The sequence below is a fragment of the Dendronephthya gigantea genome, unplaced genomic scaffold (genome assembly GCF_004324835.1).
Source record: "Dendronephthya gigantea isolate DGI-Jeju-01 unplaced genomic scaffold, DenGig_1.0 000044F, whole genome shotgun sequence".
Classification (NCBI taxonomy): Eukaryota; Metazoa; Cnidaria; class Anthozoa; order Malacalcyonacea; family Nephtheidae; genus Dendronephthya; species Dendronephthya gigantea.
Window position 1 is genome coordinate 1,280,001 of NW_021163054.1, and position 18,331 is coordinate 1,298,331.

Below are 18,331 nucleotides of genomic sequence, written 5' to 3' on the forward strand. Positions count from 1 at the left end.
GTTTGGCTTGCTACTCGCTAATTATGTATAATTATACCCGGGATTCAAAATTTAGGTGATTCAAAGTGATCACGAAAAAATTTCTCCTGCCTTCTGCTATGAAACGACGAGACGTGGTGAAAATGGCATGGGTGTGGCATGATGTATCCATCTAAGGTTAGTCACCGAAAATAGAATATCACTAATTTTTCGTGGGTGGGTTTCACTACGCGCATGCGCACGCTTTGCTCTCGACCCTCGGTGAGCAAGCTCAAATGTTGGCGGTCATTTAAACAAAAAACACAGTGTCTACTAGTTTAATGCTTAATAATGGTAGGTACAAAATTTTCTATACGAATATTGAGATAAGTCAAGTCATCTATAGTAAAGTATGAAATACTTTTCAACATCTATTTGTCGCTTAATTCTAATCTATAATTCATCTATAATCTCAAATATAATATTGAACGCATAATCCAGGTATCCGACATCTATTGTCGCTAAATTCTAATCCATAATTCATCTATAATCTGAAACCAAGTTTTTCAAGCCTCGTGAACATCTTGAACGCATAATCCAGGCATAGATACCAGAGGGAGCGAATTGAGGGTATTTTTTTTACCATGACTGTCCACATAAGGACCCCTGACACAAAGTACGTTGTCCACCTCACGTTACGTAACCTGTAGAAGTTAAACAGAAACGATGTGAAAATGAGAGAAATATACAGTAGTAAAAAAAAACTAAACAAACAAGAAATGAACAATCAGCACAATTTAGGCAAATATGGGTGGTAACTCGAGAAAATAGCGTAGTCGTCTGACGATTTACGGGCGATTTAAGAACCATATAAGCCGTTTTATAAAACCATACAAGCGTATGTTTTCGTCGAAATGCACTAGTCTTAAATTATAAGTCGCAGTTATCTCATATAGGATTATTTGGCCGCCATCTTAAAAATCTAACATCATGCATAATCACGTTTAACAGTTAGTCGCCGCGGGCGAGTTGATTTGAATCAGAAAATCAATAGTCACCTCGTCTCACCCGAAATCATTTACAGGGAGACCAGTTGACGAAGCATAGTTCCAGTTCAATTACAACTAAACACCGGATCACGAATGGAGTGAAATTTCCACACAAATTGTTTTTCGCATTTTGATTTAATACGTTATGATTTCTCTAACAGGGTAAATTACGGTACGTACTAGTGACCATATTGGTTTCAGAGATGTCGACCCATTAGCCTCCTATGCAAAATACCATTAATTTTAATGTTTGTCTGTACTTTTTTGTGTACTTTTCTGTTTTCTATACTGATATACGGGCATAAGGCAACGAGTTTTGACGACAATATTATTTCACTTTCATTGCCAAACATACATCTCTCAAAAGTATCAGTAAAAATTGCATACGTGGCAGAATCGGTCCATTATCGTTCCAGTTCAGCTAGAGTTCGCTGGACTACACTACCCCAGAAACATGTCATTTACCGCCATTTCACTCTTTGTTGAATATATATTACAAAAATATGTAAAATATATTACACTAAACGACAATTCAATACAGCAAAACGAACCTTTTGAATCTTTTTTTAGCCGCTGAAAGATCAGAAGGATTCTCTTTTAATAGATACTTCTTAATACCAATAACAAAATCTCTGAAGTAAATGTCCCACTCTATACGACGAACATCAAACGAAAACTCCTAGGGGAAAAACATCGTCAGTATAAATAGGACGGTGAACTGAATTCAAATTACAGCCTGGTTCATCAAAAATGCACAAAAGCATATACGGGGATTTTCTACTTTAAATAGTCTGATATCGATATGTGGTATTTAAATTCCCTATGCAACAAAATTTCACCCCTGATTTTTATAGTTGCACTGTAAAGAAAACTTTCAAGTTTCTTTTATATATCTTCCTTTGTACAATTTTGTGAACTTTCTTTATTATCAAGATGTTGAACATTGATATCCAAGTACATTAATATCTGCAAATACACAACTAATGACGTCACACTGGAAAAGGAGTTCAAAGTCATATTTCATCTTGAAAAAAATTGAAACAGGGTTTAACTTTTAACCAATTATGATGAATTCACACACGCACTGTATACAAGACTGTATATATATATATATATATATATATATATATATATATATATATATATATATATATATATATATATATAATTGTTACAAAATATTTTGAGTAATTGTTCATTAAGACAACTGATTTTATAAAAACTCACTATGCAGTGTTGTGCATGATGCAGTTCTGTAATTTGGATATCATAGAAAGTTCAATATCTTGAGAAAGAAGGGAGTTAACAAAATTCCGCAGAGGAAGTTATTCAGCGATTTTAAGTGTTCTTTACAATGGGTTCTTTATAAAAATAAAGGTCTAAACCATATTCACCTATAGGATAGTCTAAGCTCTAAAATGGTGTGAAAAACACTTCAGCTGCAAATATACCTGAATATCACGTCCTTGAAGCTCTGACAACAGCATATTATAATTTTGCGGCTTGAACTATACAACGACAATTACATACGCCATATTAAAAAGTGCCATCATTTATGTTTGGATTTAATGTATGTAACTATAAAACATTGGCATCGTAAAAATACATGCAGGGAAAATGTGTTTATTTACCGTCCATCCTCTTTTTGTAAAATATTCCAGTGTTGACATCGCCTTTTCTAGCTTGACGTAGTTCTTTTGCATCCTAAAAAAATTCCAATCCAAACCTTTTAATTTCAAACCTTTTAATCCAAACCTTTTAAGTGCTAAGTTGTCAAGTTCATCATTTATCATTAGCACAGATATTATAGTCAACAAGAACGTGCAGAAATTGGATTTTTTATATTATTTGAGAAGTAATTACGGCATCGTAGGAATTAAGATAAAGTGAGTAAATATTTTGGTGCATTTGGGCGGCCTTAAAAAATTCTCTCATCGATAATTAAATTGGAACTACTAAACCAACCAATGTTGTTTATTGATATATTTTTCAAAGATCGTTCAAAATCAAGAGGATACGATTCCTTCATGCAGCATTCTGCATGATTTCTTTGCAATTATGCTTTATAAAATTAAAAGTTGCGGAAAAACGTTTAGGTAAAGTTATTCAATTCTTTCTGTTCTTCACAAACAGATCTAGCCCCCATCAGGCATGGATGTACGTCTATTTTGTCCTAATATAAAAAGGGAAAGGTGTAGCATCAAAATTTTCGTACTGTTAGCACATGCCGAAGAGTTTTGCTATGAAAATGGCAAGCATGTACGTCTGTAGCCTTCATACGCAGTGATAAATATCAATCCTTACTTTGGTTTCTGGCCAACAAACTTAGCAAGAATATCCGCAATCCAGGCGGGAATTCTGTGACTGATGTACGTCCAGTAGGTAAATACAAGCCTAAAAAAGGGGGGAAATCATATCAATAAATGAACGGGTAGTAGTAGTTCCACAGCAACAGCGTAGTTCCACAAAGTTATATTATATGCAAACAAAGGCTGAGACCATGTGAGAGAAATGTGAACTAAGACAACTATAAAGTCACAGATATTTAAAAAACGTCTTCCGAATGTTCATTGTTATGGCGATTCTCCATTACGTACGCTCCGCCCGCGCGGGCGAAGCGTGCTTTGTTTTTCAGGCCGGTCACGGTCGAGTGTTTTCTCGGGAACATACTGGGCATCTCATCCCTAAAATTTTGAGTGTTTATAGATCGATAAAATTTATGATGTTTTGGACTCGGAAAAACATGACTTCTGAATTGTGGGTTAAATAGAAACCAAACTTGATTCCTCCCTCATTTCTTAGGCGCGACGCCATATTGAATTTCTTAATTAACGTTGAGTCACGTAAAACAAAAATTATACTCGGTGACCGTGCCTTTGTCATTGCTGCTCCTAAGCTATGGAATACTCTCCCATTGGATATTAGGAACGCAAATTCAGTTGACTGTTTTAAGAGAAAGATTAAAACTTATCTCGTTTAGTATTTAAAAATTGTAAATTTGTATTATCTCATTGTATTTTATTGTACTATATTATTAATCTTTTACTATTGTAATGCGCATTTGAGCATTTTTAAGGAATTTGCGCAATATAAATTATTATTATATTATAATATATATTATCTTTGGTGCCCGTAGATGCATTCGTTCCAATACGTCAAATAGAGTCTTGCCGCAAAAACCCCAAATTAGGAGATCGTAAGTAACAGATGGTAAATTACTTTAAAATAGAAATCTGCTTTAACATTTACTGGAAGAAAACTTACGCCTGTATTCAAAAAGCTCACTCACACTCATATTCATCGAGTGTGACATATAAATTTCGTTAATGCTGATCAATGAGAAAGTTTTTTTGAATAGATGGAAAGATATAAGGTAAATCACTGAAAATCAAGCCCCTGTTCGGCTGGAAATACCGCCATTGAAACGTTATGAGAAGATTAAGATCTCCCACCGTTTGAGTGTGAGTGAGCTTTTAGAATACAGGCGTTAGATATCGAAGTAAGTTCAATTTTTGTGAATAAGATTTCGTAAGTTCAGTTAGGTGGACGACCCATTTTAATTGGTTTTAATTGGTCTATCTCGACGCCCAAACATTTAGTGGAAAATACATATTTTATGTGGCAGTCACGACTTCTTAACTTCCGATTTTCCCGGATGAGGCGTGGGAGAATTACAACAACACCAATCACAAAGCCTTCCCAGCATGTTATTATCTTAGTGAGATCGTAACACTTTCTACAGAGAGACCAATTGCATACATTGTGGTATCGTCCGCAAACATACTGAATAATTCCGTCATTCTCAACCACATATCAGGGAAAATAGAGTCGGACCAAGCAACGACCCCTGAGGAACACCAAATTTGATTGGAATAGCTTCTGATTTGGTACCGTTAACAATAGTAATAGATCGAGAGCTACAGGAAATATGAACAATTCATTTTGCAACAATGTGTCGTTCTACACCCACGGTGGCGCGAGGTCAGCGGCAAGATCGTGGACGAGGGCAAGGACGTCATGAAAACAAACCTATTTGGCCACCCAATACCTCGGACAATGACAGTGAATTAAGTGACTCCTTGTTATGCAGTCAACAACACGAAGACAAGAAATCCTTACACAAAGCTGAAGATTAATAATCGCAACGTAAAGTTTACAGTTGATACTGAATCCAGCATAAACATAATAGATCGAAACACTTTTGAGAAATTGGGACACTATACATTATACAAAACAAACATTAAAGCTTACGCATTTAATTCGAAGGTCCTTGTTAAAATGAATTGGAAATTTACTACCATTGTGGAATCATGGCGCAAGATTACGGTGGCAACAAATAATGTTACGCAAGAAAACGGTGGTTGTCTCTTGAGTGGGTCAACCGCAGAAGAGCTTGGACTAATCAGTTTGTGTTTGAATGTAGTACAGACCACGCAACTCTCGCAAGCACCACCGACGTTTGCATCGATCAAAGATAAGGGGTAAGACAGGTCGTACAAAAACATCCAAATGCATTTTGTGGCCTCGGAAAATTACGACACAAAACAGTAGAACTCCTTGTTGACAAAGATGTTAAACCAGTTATGCAACGTCAGCGTCGTATTCCATTTCACCTGAGAGCCAAAGTTGATGCATAATTTAGCCGGTTACAAGAGGAAGATGTCATTGAACGTGTACCGGACACAGAAACCGAAAGGATATCTCCAATTGTTATTGTGCCAAAAAAGATGATAATATTCGTTTATGTATTGACATGAGAGCGGGAAACACGGCAATTAAAAGAATTCGCCACCCTATACCAACAGTGCACGACATTTCGCATGAATTAAACAATGACAAATTTTTCCCAAAATTAGACCTTACCCAGGCATATCAACAACTTGAGTTAGCCCCTGCAAGGCGTCAAATCACAATGTTCATCACACATGCAGGATTGTATCGCTTTAAGCGTTTAAACTATGGAACAAATTCGACGGCGGAAATCTTTCAACATGCTTTGCAACAAGTTTTGCATGACATTCCAGGCGTCCGCAACATTGTTAATGACATTTTAGTGTTTGGATCATCTTACGAAGCATAACAAAGCCTTAGATCAGTGTATACATCGCCTTCACAGGCATGGTTTGACCCTCAACTTCGACAAATGTCAGTTTCTGCAACCTGAACTTGAATTTTTTGGACTCACCTTTTCAAAGGGCGGAGTCCATCCTGACCCTAAAAAGGTATCTGCCTTGGCTAATGCGGCTATGCCCACCACAGTGAGTGAAGTCAGAAGCCTCCTCGGCGACCATCACAGCACCTTTGCGGCTGCTCACACACAAAGGAACAGCCTTTAGATGGACCCAAGAACATGACAATGCCTATAACACTCTCCGAGAGGCTTTAGTTAACTGTCCTGTGTTGAGTTATTTCGATGTCAACAAATCTACTGAATTGACGGTGGATGCTAGTCCAGTTGGGTTATCAGCAATCCTGGCTCAGCGAGATTCACCCTCATCATCTCCAAATATAATTGCTTATGCCAGTCGCGCCCTATACTGACCTATACTGAGCTTATTACCTATACTGAGCTTACACTTACCCGCTATTCGCAACAGAGAAGGAGGCGCTGGCCGTGGTGTGTGGTATTGAGCACTTCCATTTATATCTGTATGATGCAACCTTTACCCTATATACCGATCACAAAGCTCTCGAAGTCATTTTTGGGAACCCAATTTCAAAACCATGCACCAGCCGTTGGTTCTTGCGTCTTCAGCAATATCAATTCTAATCAGGGCTGTTTATAAATCAGGCAGTAAAAATCTGGCAGATCTGTCTCGCCATTCTCTTGAGAGTAAGAAGAAACAAACATTGCGGACAAATATGTACATTTTATAACACACACACAGCAGACCTCCCTGCACTTACAGTGGACGATGTCCACCAAGCATCCAAGAAAGATACAATCCTTAGTTCTGTAGGGGCAGCAATCCAGACAGGACAGTGGTTCAACAGTGAACTGAAACAGCTCAAACCCATCAAAGATGAACTAGCTATTGACTACCCCAATGATGTGGTCTTTCGGGGCACCAGAATCGTATTACCATCATCGTTAATACAACATGTCATCCAGCTGGCCCATGAAGGACATCAAGGGCAGGCACGGACGAAGGCGTTGCTACGGGAACACGTTTGGTTTCCAGAGATGGCAAAAGAGTTCGTGCAGAACTAGAAAAGTGCCTCGCCTGCCAAGCCACGGGGCAACCAAGCCAACCGGAACCTCTGCGGTCCACCCCGCTACCAAGCAAAGCCTGGGACAAACTCAAGATCGATGAAAACATCTCATGAAAACACTTTTGGTGACTGAGACCTTCTCGTAAAAGAACGTACAAATAAATAAAATAAATAAAACCTCGATGCAATTTTTTCCCGGCATGGCGTTCCTTCGCCGGTTGTCTCAGACAATGGGCCCCCTTTCCAACGACACGAATTCAACAAATACATGGGAATTCACCAAAATGGGAATTCAGCATACTACATCAACCCCTCTCTGGCCTCAAGGTAATGCTGAAGTTGAAGCTTTTTTATTCGAATGGCAAACCTTGAAAGACGACCTTGGAAACGAGAGTTCCGCAAGTTCTTGTTGGCGTATCGTTCTACGCCGCATTCGACCACGAAGGTATCACCTGCTCAGTTGCTGTATAACCGAGAAATTCGTGGAGAATTGCCAACACTTCCCCAGAACAGCAAGGTCATCAATTGGCATAGAGAAGCCAAGCACAACGACAGAGAACAAAAGGAAAGAGGAAAACGGTATGCGGATTTTCGAAGGTGTGCGCGACCAAGTAAACTACGAGTTGGAGATCGTGCTCTTGTGCGGCAAAAGAAAACGAACAAATTTTCAACCAATTTTCGGCCTACGCCGTATACAATTATTGCCACAAAAGTAAGCAGAGGGAGGGAGAAAGAGAGTGATGAGGATGTCGTTAACATGAGACAAGAAAGTGACGGAGACAAAGTACAGGAACAACATCAGCAAGTACAACAAGAGCCTAGAAGATCTACAAATTTTTATGGGCACCCAGTAAACTCGGGGTTGAGACTTTAAAATAAACACCCAAACAATAAGCGTAAACGATTGGATTTTTGCGTAGATAGTTTTAACATTTGACATTTAGTTGTTGTTGGAAAAAGGGGGTGATGTATAGTGTTATGTCACTTCCGGTGAGCCTCGTGCGAGGCAGTAATAGACAGAGCAGCGAGGGAAAGAGAAACATTGATATTGTAAAGGATTTTGAGTTATAAAACAAGTAGAATACAAAACATAACAGTTACTTACTCCTTGGCTTCAAAAGAAAAATTTGGTCTTCTGAATGCTTTCTCAAAAGGATATTCCCAAAGGTATGGCGTAACAATACTTTCTAGTAATACAAACCACCATTTTAATAATTTCGTCATTCACTGAGCAGCCCCGCCCTCCGTGGGAAAAAGCAGGGGGTATTTGGCTCACGATGCATGGGAGCGAGGCGTCCACGCCCACAGACGTAACTACTTAAAAGTATTCTTTCACATCCCCTAAATCCCGTAGGAAATCCTCAAACACATATAACATATGAATATAGTTATGCTTACTCATTTCTCCCCATGTAACTGGATTGATAGAACCAGTCGTGCAATGAAATATTGGGATACTTTGGGGTCTGCAAAAAGAAAGTTGATAAAACAAACATACCATTGAATAGTTTATTAAAGTGCCTATACTATGGTTGCAGATTTTAGGTATTTTAAGGTATTTTAAAAAACTTTGCAATACATTTTGTTATTGAAAAATTTTATCTTGATGGATTTATTGGCCTTTAAAGTTATTTACTTTTGAGAGATGAGAATTACACAACTTTTGTGTTCATTCACTCCATGGACGTTTCTTGTTTCTTGCACTTACACTTACACTTCAAGAAAACTTTCGCCGTGTAACAAATTTTACCTTTAACTTTACTTCACGTGAGACAGGGGCCGCCAAAGGCTGTTAAGTGGGATGACTAATAATAATTTATTCATGTTCAGCATTATTAGTTTCTTTTCAAATTGATTGTTCTCTATTCTCTGAATATTTATATAATGAATATTAGCCCCTAACTTAAGGATCTTCCTCAGCCCCTATGAAAAGAAGTATAATGTAACGTGCATCGTTGCGTTTCGACCGTAAAACCCACCGTTTCGTTCCAGCGTACCATCCCACACACGCCAACATGTTGACCGCAACATCAACTGGAATGACATCAGCCACGGCATTAACGTCACCAATCATTGAACGTAAAACACCTTTACCGACCTGAAAATTAAATGTTGACGTTGTTTTTACCAGATTATCTTATTCAAATATACGTAAATATACGTATATTATAAGGCTATGAATGCACGGAACTGCTGATTACTTACGGCTACAAATAAACCACTTGGTCCATTGAAATTATCAACCCAACCCTGCAAAAATTAGGATATATTATATACCACTCACATCAGAGTACTGTCAGCTAGACGCCTAGAGTCTGCGAACTACGTTTTTCGTTTTTACTACAGACATCAACTTGTGCATTAGATATGATACTTCATCAGGATATTAAACAAATACTGCATATGCTTTTTTGGGTTTACGATGCCATCTTGCCAAGTGTTGCAAATACATATAAACGCGGGAACTGAATGGGTGAAGTAGGTGGAAATGAATGATAACATGACGCCTGTTCTGGTGCATGTTAACGCCGGCGCGCTGCGCACGTGCCAGTCTTCAATATAAAGTTCCTGGACATAAACAATACAGTTCATACTCATTTAGATGCCTTGCGAATCAAAATGTTTTTCGACTTTCAGAAGCACATCGTACTTTAAAAAGTACAGAAGTTCAAAAATGTAAATAATAAACCGCATGATATGTTTACGTTCACTTCGTCTTACAATTCGGAATTCGCGCTTATATTAAAAGCTTTTGTTCATATTGTAAGCCTGTAATTATATGAGCCTGTAATATGTTCGCAAATGTAAATGGGTTCATTGATAACTAGTGCCAATCCCTTGATTCTTTCAGATCACCAGGAGAGTAGCGATTTCAAAATGTAATGCATGGCGTATGTACTTCATGTAAGGCACGGCGCATGTATATAACGCATAAAAAGTAATTAACTTACAGGCATTGGTTCTTTCAGAGAAGCTCCGACAATTGATGGACGAAAGACAGCAATGGGTAAACCATGTCCATGTTTGAACAACAGCGACTCTGCCAGTGATTTTGTGAAGGTGTATGTGTTTGGGCGTTTTTCAAGAAGTGCTGGAGTCACCTCATTTAACATTTGATCATTCATCCAGCTAAGAATTAATAAAAATAATCAATTTTAACAGAACAAGATCGCACATTCCTCAAATGGTATTTTGTTTGTTTTGTTTGTGTCTATTATTATTATTATTATTTAAAAATATTTGAAAACGGTAATCCTTCAGAGCACTCAGGCTTCTGTTTTTTAAAGAGACGTTTGCGAACTACACCACTTATATACAATTATACTACAAATATTATTTAATTATCACACTATATCACTCTATCAAAATTACATACTAAATTACAATTACTATACTAAATTACACAGTTTTTTATACTTTTTCTAAATTTAAATACAAGGAAACATCAGTTGCGGTCAAGAATAAATTCCTAAGGCTGTTCTGTTTCTTAGCTATATATTTGGTAAACTGTTCCATAAAGATGCAGCCGAGTAACTAATACTCTTTTTCATAAAATTTGTTGTTGTTTATCCCAAAGAGAAGTTTATAGTATTACTACTTTGAAGATAAAGTTCGATTTGAAAATTAACAAAATAAAGTTGAAGATAAAATTCAATTTGAAAATTCCACATATATGCTCTTGAATGCATAGTCGTTAATATTGGCATTTCAATTTAATTCTTCACCCATAACATATCAAAAAATTCAAGTTTGTCTTCTCGACCTCTAACCTCTCTGTGTGTTTTATGAGTACATAAGACAAAATATATAATTTTTTGTTTTGTTGCCTGCAAACCTTTTGGAAGTAGTGATGATTTTCGAACAGACTGTTTACATTTTCCTTTGCATTTAGCCACGTCAGGTTTGTCGGAAATTATGTAAATTAGGTTATTATGACACGTCACGTGAGTTAGGGAGACTTTTATTTGAACAATTTTGAGGGGTTTATATGTATTTATTAGTATAATAAAAGAAGTTAATATCGAAGAGTTGGCCCTCGCGTGGGTTCCTAGCCGGGTGTTTGGCACGGGGGTATTTTCCCCGGGCCTTAGTATTTATATGGCTTGCCTTGTTGTTTATCTGCTTATTATCGCTTCGTTCGCCCCGCCTTCCTCCCCTGACATTCCACCCGTCTGGGGATGGTTTCCCTTTATTGTTTTTAGTTTAGCTTCTCTAGGTCAGTTGGTTTGCAAAGACTCCTACGGTATGTATCTAATTATTTACTATGTGTGCATTGTGTGTGTTCATGTTTTCCTTCCACGGCTTTCACTTCTGTGATTCCGTGTGACAGTGTGATCACGGGATGGAGAGGGTACCGTTTAGGTTCCATATCTGATGGACGTACGCATGATTGAAAATGACAGTGAAGACTACGCATCGCCAACCTCGTTCGCCTCGCCGAGCTCGTTCGCTTCGCCGTGCTGCCGTCTCCATCCCTACCGATCCGCAGCGGGCATAACTAGTTAGGTTACTATAGTTATACTATTCACTAAGCCTCGCCTAGCCTCGTTGGGCCTTACCTGAGTATATTAATGTAATATTACTTGGGACTTTGGGGAGTAAACAAGACATCTAACAATTGTGTGATGTGAGACGTGTGATGTTTGGTGAGAGTGTTGGTTTGGTCGAAGTGTTCCCCACATTACTGGCACTTCCGGCGCGAAAAAATCAAATCAACTGTGCCTGTGAGTACGTTCACTTAAGTAAAGCCTTGCGTGACCAATTTAGACTGCGAAAATAAAGCGTAGACTGTTAACTTTATCATGTCCATGAAAAAGCAACTCTCGAAGATCTCGAAAGGCGCAACGGTGGGCGATCCGAACTTCCAAACTGTCTGGAGGTAAAATTTAGCTTCAACAATTTTGGGTATTTTAATCACGACTTAATGAAAAAGCAAGTTCTTCACAGTGGCAGGTAAGTTCAGCAAGAAAATCAGGTTTACTACTTGGACAAGCACTGGACAAAGTGCATGGGTAAAAACCCCAGTGGTTTATTAGATCAAAAATCATCTAAACACTTACTTTGCTATCTCCAAGACGTTCTTAACATCGACAGATGGTGGATAGAATTTTTCTTCAATGACATCTTCGTTGCAATTTGAATATGCCGTAGACACATGTATGAAAGCCTACAAATGAACCAAGAATACGTCAGATTATTCATAGATGGAGAACCCATTTATGATTAAAATGTTAGACCTGCTGTTTGTGTCATCATTCATGGAGAATACCCCGTGATCTCATAGGAGCGGTTATATTGTCTATGCACATGCTCGTGTAAGTCGTGTTCAATCGTGATGGAAAACTTGTGACTAAAGTTATCATATCATTGCTAAATAATTTGTTCATAAAATGTCACTGATGTCACGTAAGAATTTTAACAACCAATTCGCGAATATGTACTACGCTTCGTTTACATGAATATATTTATTCTTGAGAGTGGGTTCAATTGTGGCCTTGTACAGGCCAAAAAATTTAACAAATGATAAAAATAAGGGCTGCATGCTTGCATGTTGGGTGCAAAATTCAGATTTGAATTATTTAAGTCCGGTAAACCACTAAATCGGTTTGGGCTATTGGAATAACAGAAGAAAAATAAAACTTATTTTCAAATCCCAGAAGTATAATTAGTTGAACTGGCATGCATTGAAATGGTATTTCGCAATATCTACTTATGCATGCAAACTACGTATAGTAGAAATTTTTCTTGACAAGTTTACGATAATATACTGTATATGTTGAGTATATTTTACGACAATATGATAAAATGCATGAATATACGACGGAGTCTCAAAACAAACAAAGATGTAAAACTTCCAAAAACCGCCCCATTGGCTCTAAGATATTGTTGCGCAGCTTCCTACTGCGCAATTCCTTGTCAGGTTTTCCTTGACAGCCGTACACACGAGCATTTTTCCTTGTTGAAAAGCTGGCATGACTTTTGAACAAGGCCTCGGAGAATAGTGAGTTTTGTTTTCCCTCAAGTCTCAAATTTCCCTCGACGACTCTTGGAAAAACAATTCACTATTTCCCTCGGGAGCATACATTAAGTGTATAATGTATACTAACCTCTAGTTTCTTCACATTTCGGCAAAGTTCCAAAACATTTTCTAAACCAACAACGTTCAACGTTAAAGCAAGCCTTAAGGATAAAAAAGGATAAATTATATTTTTTAATGTTTTTATGTTTCGGTAAAACATCCATGTCCATATAATAAAAACAGTTAAGCGCATATCAAAAGATACTTCTCAAATTATTTGTTTGGGCTAAAAGTCTAAAACGTTTGGTAGTTAGATCCGTGGGTAATTAGAATATAGATAAACCATTTTGAAACGCGGTTCATACCTTAGTTCTTCGTCAAACCTAACAGTTGCAGCGGAATGAAAGACAATCTCAACAGTTTCATGAAGCAAGTTCTGGTCATATTTGGATAATCCGAGAAAAGGCTTTGACATGTCCCCATCAACGACATGGACGACTTCTTTGTATCCGGGGTTGACTTCGGGGACTCTTGAAAAAAGCTAGAGATAAAGATTATAAAAGATTATTAATTTAAAGATAGTTAATTTAATTTAAAGATTTTAAAACATGTGCATGCCAATAGAGAGGAAGTGAGCTATTTCGAGTTTCTTGTGGTGAAAATTAAAAAAAAGTAATCACATCGTGGCTAGACTATAAAATACTTAACACATCATAGGCAACAAACGTAAGTTACGAGCGTTGAAGTTCAGTTGCTTCTTTCACAAAACTACAGAAGTGATATTATGCGCATGCGTGAAATCCGCACGAAGAAGAACGAAAACAGGAGACTGCATGGGAAACAAAAACATGAAAAAAAAGTGAAATTGAAAATCCTAGAACAACGTGCATGTAGCAACAGTTTTTTTTATATCTGAATAACTTCATGAGTTAGCCTAAAATGTAAAGTTCGAATGTGGTTAATGTGTCTAAAATTATAGTATGCACATTCCGCGCTATTGTGTATGTGGGTTGTTTACTTCCAAACGAAAATATTTTCACAATATGCACCTAATAATCATACAATTTTTCATAGTTATACAGAATGGGTAATCAGAAACCATAAACGACACATGCACCAACCTCAGAATCAAGAATTTTCTCTACTCTCTCCTTGCTGCTGATATCGCCTTTCGGTCGGACTAACAAATATATCTTCTTTATATCAGGACAGCTGCGAAGTAACTTTTCCACCAAAACTTTACCAAGGAAACCAGTTCCTCCAGTGATGAACAGAGATTTACCAGCGTAATACTCTACGATGGACTGATAAGCAGACATTTCCATTTCTTTATCAACAACCTATAACGTAGACTGGCAAATTGATATTTTCAGACTTTTGTATTGAAGTAAAGCAACGACTGGTACACGAGCAGTGACGGCAACGTATCAGGAAGTTGTGATGTTCATAATAAAAACAACAGTGAGCACAAGACGCAGTTGAACCTATACTGCACTTGCACGGCGCAGAGGAACCACATTTAAGCATAGACAATCCAGAAGACTTCTTTTGTATTCTGGATTGTCCATGATTTAGGTTGGGGGAAAGGGGGTATTAACCTTTAGGGCACTCGGGCTGGGTGAAAAAGGCATTTAAGTTTGACACGTATTATTGCCTACTGTTAAACTATGTCTTACATGCTAATGACACATTCAAAGCAATAATATAGTTAATTCTACCTACAGTATATCATTAAAATTTTCCGAAAAACCTTAATGTTTATCCTCAATGCAAAGGGGCACTTTTTCTGTGACTTTAAAAGTTAGAGGGGGCTTAGCCCCTTTGTTTGTGGCCTTGCCATGTGAATGTGCATAGTAAATTTGCGACCAGTGTCATTACAAATCTAAAGAAGTCGAGCAGGATAGTGTTATTTGTCTGTGCAGATAAATTGACTGATCAAAATACTTCGCAAGAACTGAATTATCATGCACTCGTATTGAGGTAATATTTCTTGGACCTTTACTCTCAAATAAGCTTCAGAAATCATCTTCCTAACTTTCTGTAATTGACTTCAACGTGCATGCTTTTTAGTATTTTTTGAATGAGTTTCAGAAAATTGAACAATCAAGATTGATAATGCTATAAAGTGAATGAACACAATTCTGACGCTTGATCGACTGTATCCTATAATGGAGAGTTTCATTTAGATGAATCAGCACGCTTATTTACATTTTTAGTAACCAAATCAGAATGTATAAATTTTGATTACTTTCAGTAAAAAAGCAAATTATTTACCATTTTACATGAAGTATTAAATATTTAAACATTCTGATTGGCTTTGCCTAAAAATGTAAACATGTAAATATGCTGATTAGCTTAACACAAAATTCCACCGGAACTGAAGCATTATTAAGTAAATATCAAAGAATATAAAATTGAAGTTGAAATTTATGCTGCCTTGCCAAATATTACTCAACTTCCAACATCTATAATGCCATTTCGGACTTTCGGTGACACTTACAAGTGACAGTATGTCACTAAACTGGACCGTAATTATTTACATTGATCAATTAGGATCAATATAATAATAATATATAATAATATATAAAATAAAATCAGGTATTGTTGTATAAAAGGGTGTTGAAGATTATTACATAGCCCTTGTACACAGATGGAAATGACATTTTTATCAGAAAAGTTCATGAAAATCACATGGCACCCCCCAATCCTGACCTGATTACCACATCCTAGGTTTTACTTTATCTTAGATGTTGGTATATAGTTTAATTTACATGTAGAGTAATGTATAGATAAATTTGACAAAATGCAAATTTAAAAAATCAAAACCAGAATTATTGAACAATTCCACCAAAACTAAAATAAATGTCCAAGTTGTAAGGAATAATTTCAAAATGTTACATCCAATGAGTCATTAAAGTTAGGGAAGACCATAATTCAAAATTTGTAAATGCCACAAAAACCAAGGATTCCAGACCCGAATTCCAAAAATTAAGTATGTTTCTTGATAGATTTAATCAAGTGGATCATTTACAGAGGGTAAAATAAAGGTGCATATACACAGGAGCATCCATAACTATTCACTTATTTGCATATGTCAAAAGTATTAAATTGAATGGAAAATCAAAAATTAGAACAATATTAGTTTCACCAAACTATATTTCTGAACAGTTTAGTGTGATAATCAAATATCCAAAGATTAGTAAAGAACAGCATACACCAAAAGAAAAGTAATAGAAGACACACTTCTTTGAAGTTTCAGGGCTTTCAAATTTTAAAAAATGCTCTTGCTTAGCACCACCTATGGTGGCACTTAGTGAATGTTATCTCATTAATATGACAGTCCCATTTCCCCCAAAAATGCTTAATTCATTAGGGTTTTATCCAAGTAATCATGTTTATACATGTTTGTTAACCACCTTGTTGAAAAGATTCTGCACCCCCTAGAAAAATTATTTTGGGGGGATGTCAGACACAGCACCTTATCACACATATTTATACAGCATTCAGGCTTTTCAATTAAAACATGCACCTCAAGAGAGACATGTAGTTGCTCATCATTCTACTGTATATCTTGGTAGAATCTTCACAAAACCTAACTTAAAAAGTTAAGTCTCTAATACTATGCAACAAAGTTATAAAAAAAGCCTCACAACAATGCCAGAAGCAGCCAGACATCCGCTTTGTAATGTGGGATGAATGTAAACATTTGCAAATCCCATGTAGAGTTTTTTATTTATACTTTTTGCTGGTGATCGGATTTTAGTTTATTTCAGGCAAGATTGAATTCCGATAGTAATATGTATTCATAATATGTATAGGAACAAAACGTCCACACCACAGAGAAAGGCATAAATGTAATTTTATCGTAGACATTCATATGATTGTCTGTGATTTTATCCAAACATGCAGAATAGCGTCAATTTGTGCACGCCAAAATGACAAATACTTCGCCTAATCATAAGACAGCGACACGGGAACAACGATTCAGGGACATCAAAGTAACTTTAAAATTATAACTAGGAGAAACTACAACGCTAAATGTCTCACCTGTATTATAGTGAATCTTTGACTTTTCACAAGTTTTATATCAATATCACACCCCAAGCATTCTCTAAATATCTTGTTTAGCGAAATGCACAATTATCCAAATGTCCACCTGTATTGAAGCAAAAAGTTTATTCATAAAATATTAATTTTACTTGAGAAGCGACAGCTTTGACGGGGCCTCGAAGACGCTATCAAAAGAATCTGCCCTTCACCCTTGCGCAATTAATGTTTGCCAGAATCTATCAAAAGATTTAGGATTAAAGGTGCTATGATTAGGAATTGCATGCATCAGAAAAGTTGCTATTCCAGGCAGTTTAGCAGACGATGCATGAAAGACTTCAAAAGTATCAGTACCTTGCATGAAATCTTAAATTTACCTTAAATAAAAACTGTTCCCTCAAAAACACTCGCTGATGAAAGCCTGTTATTCTGCAACTGCGAAAGCCGAAAGAAAGAACGCGGTGTAACAAGATGTAACCAAAGACACATGTGTTATATTTATTTTACCAATGTGAAGTACTAGGCTCTCACAACAAAATTGATGAATTCCTCAAAAATGTCTCAAAGTTTCCCCAGATTTCCGAAGAATTCCTTAGACATAAATAACGTAGTAACACAAAGTATAGCTATTGCGTAATTTACAACTTTAATAGACCCTTTGCATGTTAGACTACTTTTTGATATGTGCAAAATAATCCAATCAAATCACCACAGCTGAAAAGAGCGTACCAAAATGAGTAAAAACACAAAGTTTGGTTGCGAAATGTCGTAAAATACGGAAAATATAGCCTTGCAAAGTTTGCAAATTTGTATACTTTAGTTTAACGCACGCAAAATGTTACCACATTCAGGCCCAAAATGGTAACTTTTTGCGTGCGTTAAACTAAAGTATACAAATTTGCAAACTTTGCAAGGCTATATTTTCCGTATTTTACGACATTTCGCAACCAAACTTTGCATTTTAACTAATTTTGGTACGCTCTTTTCAGCTGTGGTGATTTGATTGGATTATTTTGCACATATCAAAAAGTAGTCTAACATGCAA

The 18,331-nt window shown here is 36.7% G+C and overlaps 1 protein-coding gene across 3 annotated transcripts; it reads right to left on the reverse strand.

The window, feature by feature from the left end:
- Positions 1 to 287: 287 nt before the first annotated feature.
- LOC114527412 (fatty acyl-CoA reductase 1-like) lies at positions 288 to 17,783 on the reverse strand. Of its 3 annotated transcripts, none has more exons than XM_028549039.1 (16): positions 17,664 to 17,783; positions 17,287 to 17,395; positions 14,361 to 14,579; positions 13,605 to 13,780; positions 13,328 to 13,400; positions 12,281 to 12,387; positions 10,172 to 10,349; positions 9,426 to 9,470; positions 9,200 to 9,318; positions 8,619 to 8,686; positions 8,326 to 8,407; positions 3,312 to 3,401; positions 2,639 to 2,711; positions 2,459 to 2,515; positions 1,559 to 1,686; positions 288 to 662 (listed from the first exon to the last, which is right to left on the reverse strand). In XM_028549039.1, the coding sequence occupies exons 3-16, from the start codon at positions 14,562 to 14,564 to the stop codon at positions 503 to 505; spliced, it is 1,560 nt and encodes a 519-aa protein (XP_028404840.1). In that variant the 5' UTR covers positions 14,565 to 14,579; positions 17,287 to 17,395; positions 17,664 to 17,783; the 3' UTR covers positions 288 to 502. The 3 variants fall into 3 exon arrangements, with proteins under 3 accessions (XP_028404840.1, XP_028404839.1, XP_028404841.1); XM_028549038.1 differs by having other exon boundaries at positions 14,361 to 14,591; XM_028549040.1 differs by lacking the exons at positions 288 to 662; positions 1,559 to 1,686; positions 2,459 to 2,515; positions 2,639 to 2,711 and adding an exon at positions 3,071 to 3,180 and having other exon boundaries at positions 14,361 to 14,591.
- Between the last annotated feature and the right edge of the window lie 548 nt (positions 17,784 to 18,331).

Bases quoted from the DNA above. Each gene is read 5' to 3' on its own strand.
- LOC114527412 (XM_028549039.1), bottom strand. From the start codon at position 14,564: ATGGAAATGTCTGCTTATCAGTCCATCGTAGAGTATTACGCTGGTAAA. The intron at 13,781-14,360 runs GTTGGTGCATGT...CTTTATCTCTAG, and splicing joins AGAAAATTCTTGATTCTGAG to CTTTTTTCAAGAGTCCCCGA. The intron at 3,402-8,325 runs GTAAGTAACTGT...CCCCTTTTTTAG, and splicing joins TTTTCTTTTGAAGCCAAGGA to GCTTGTATTTACCTACTGGA.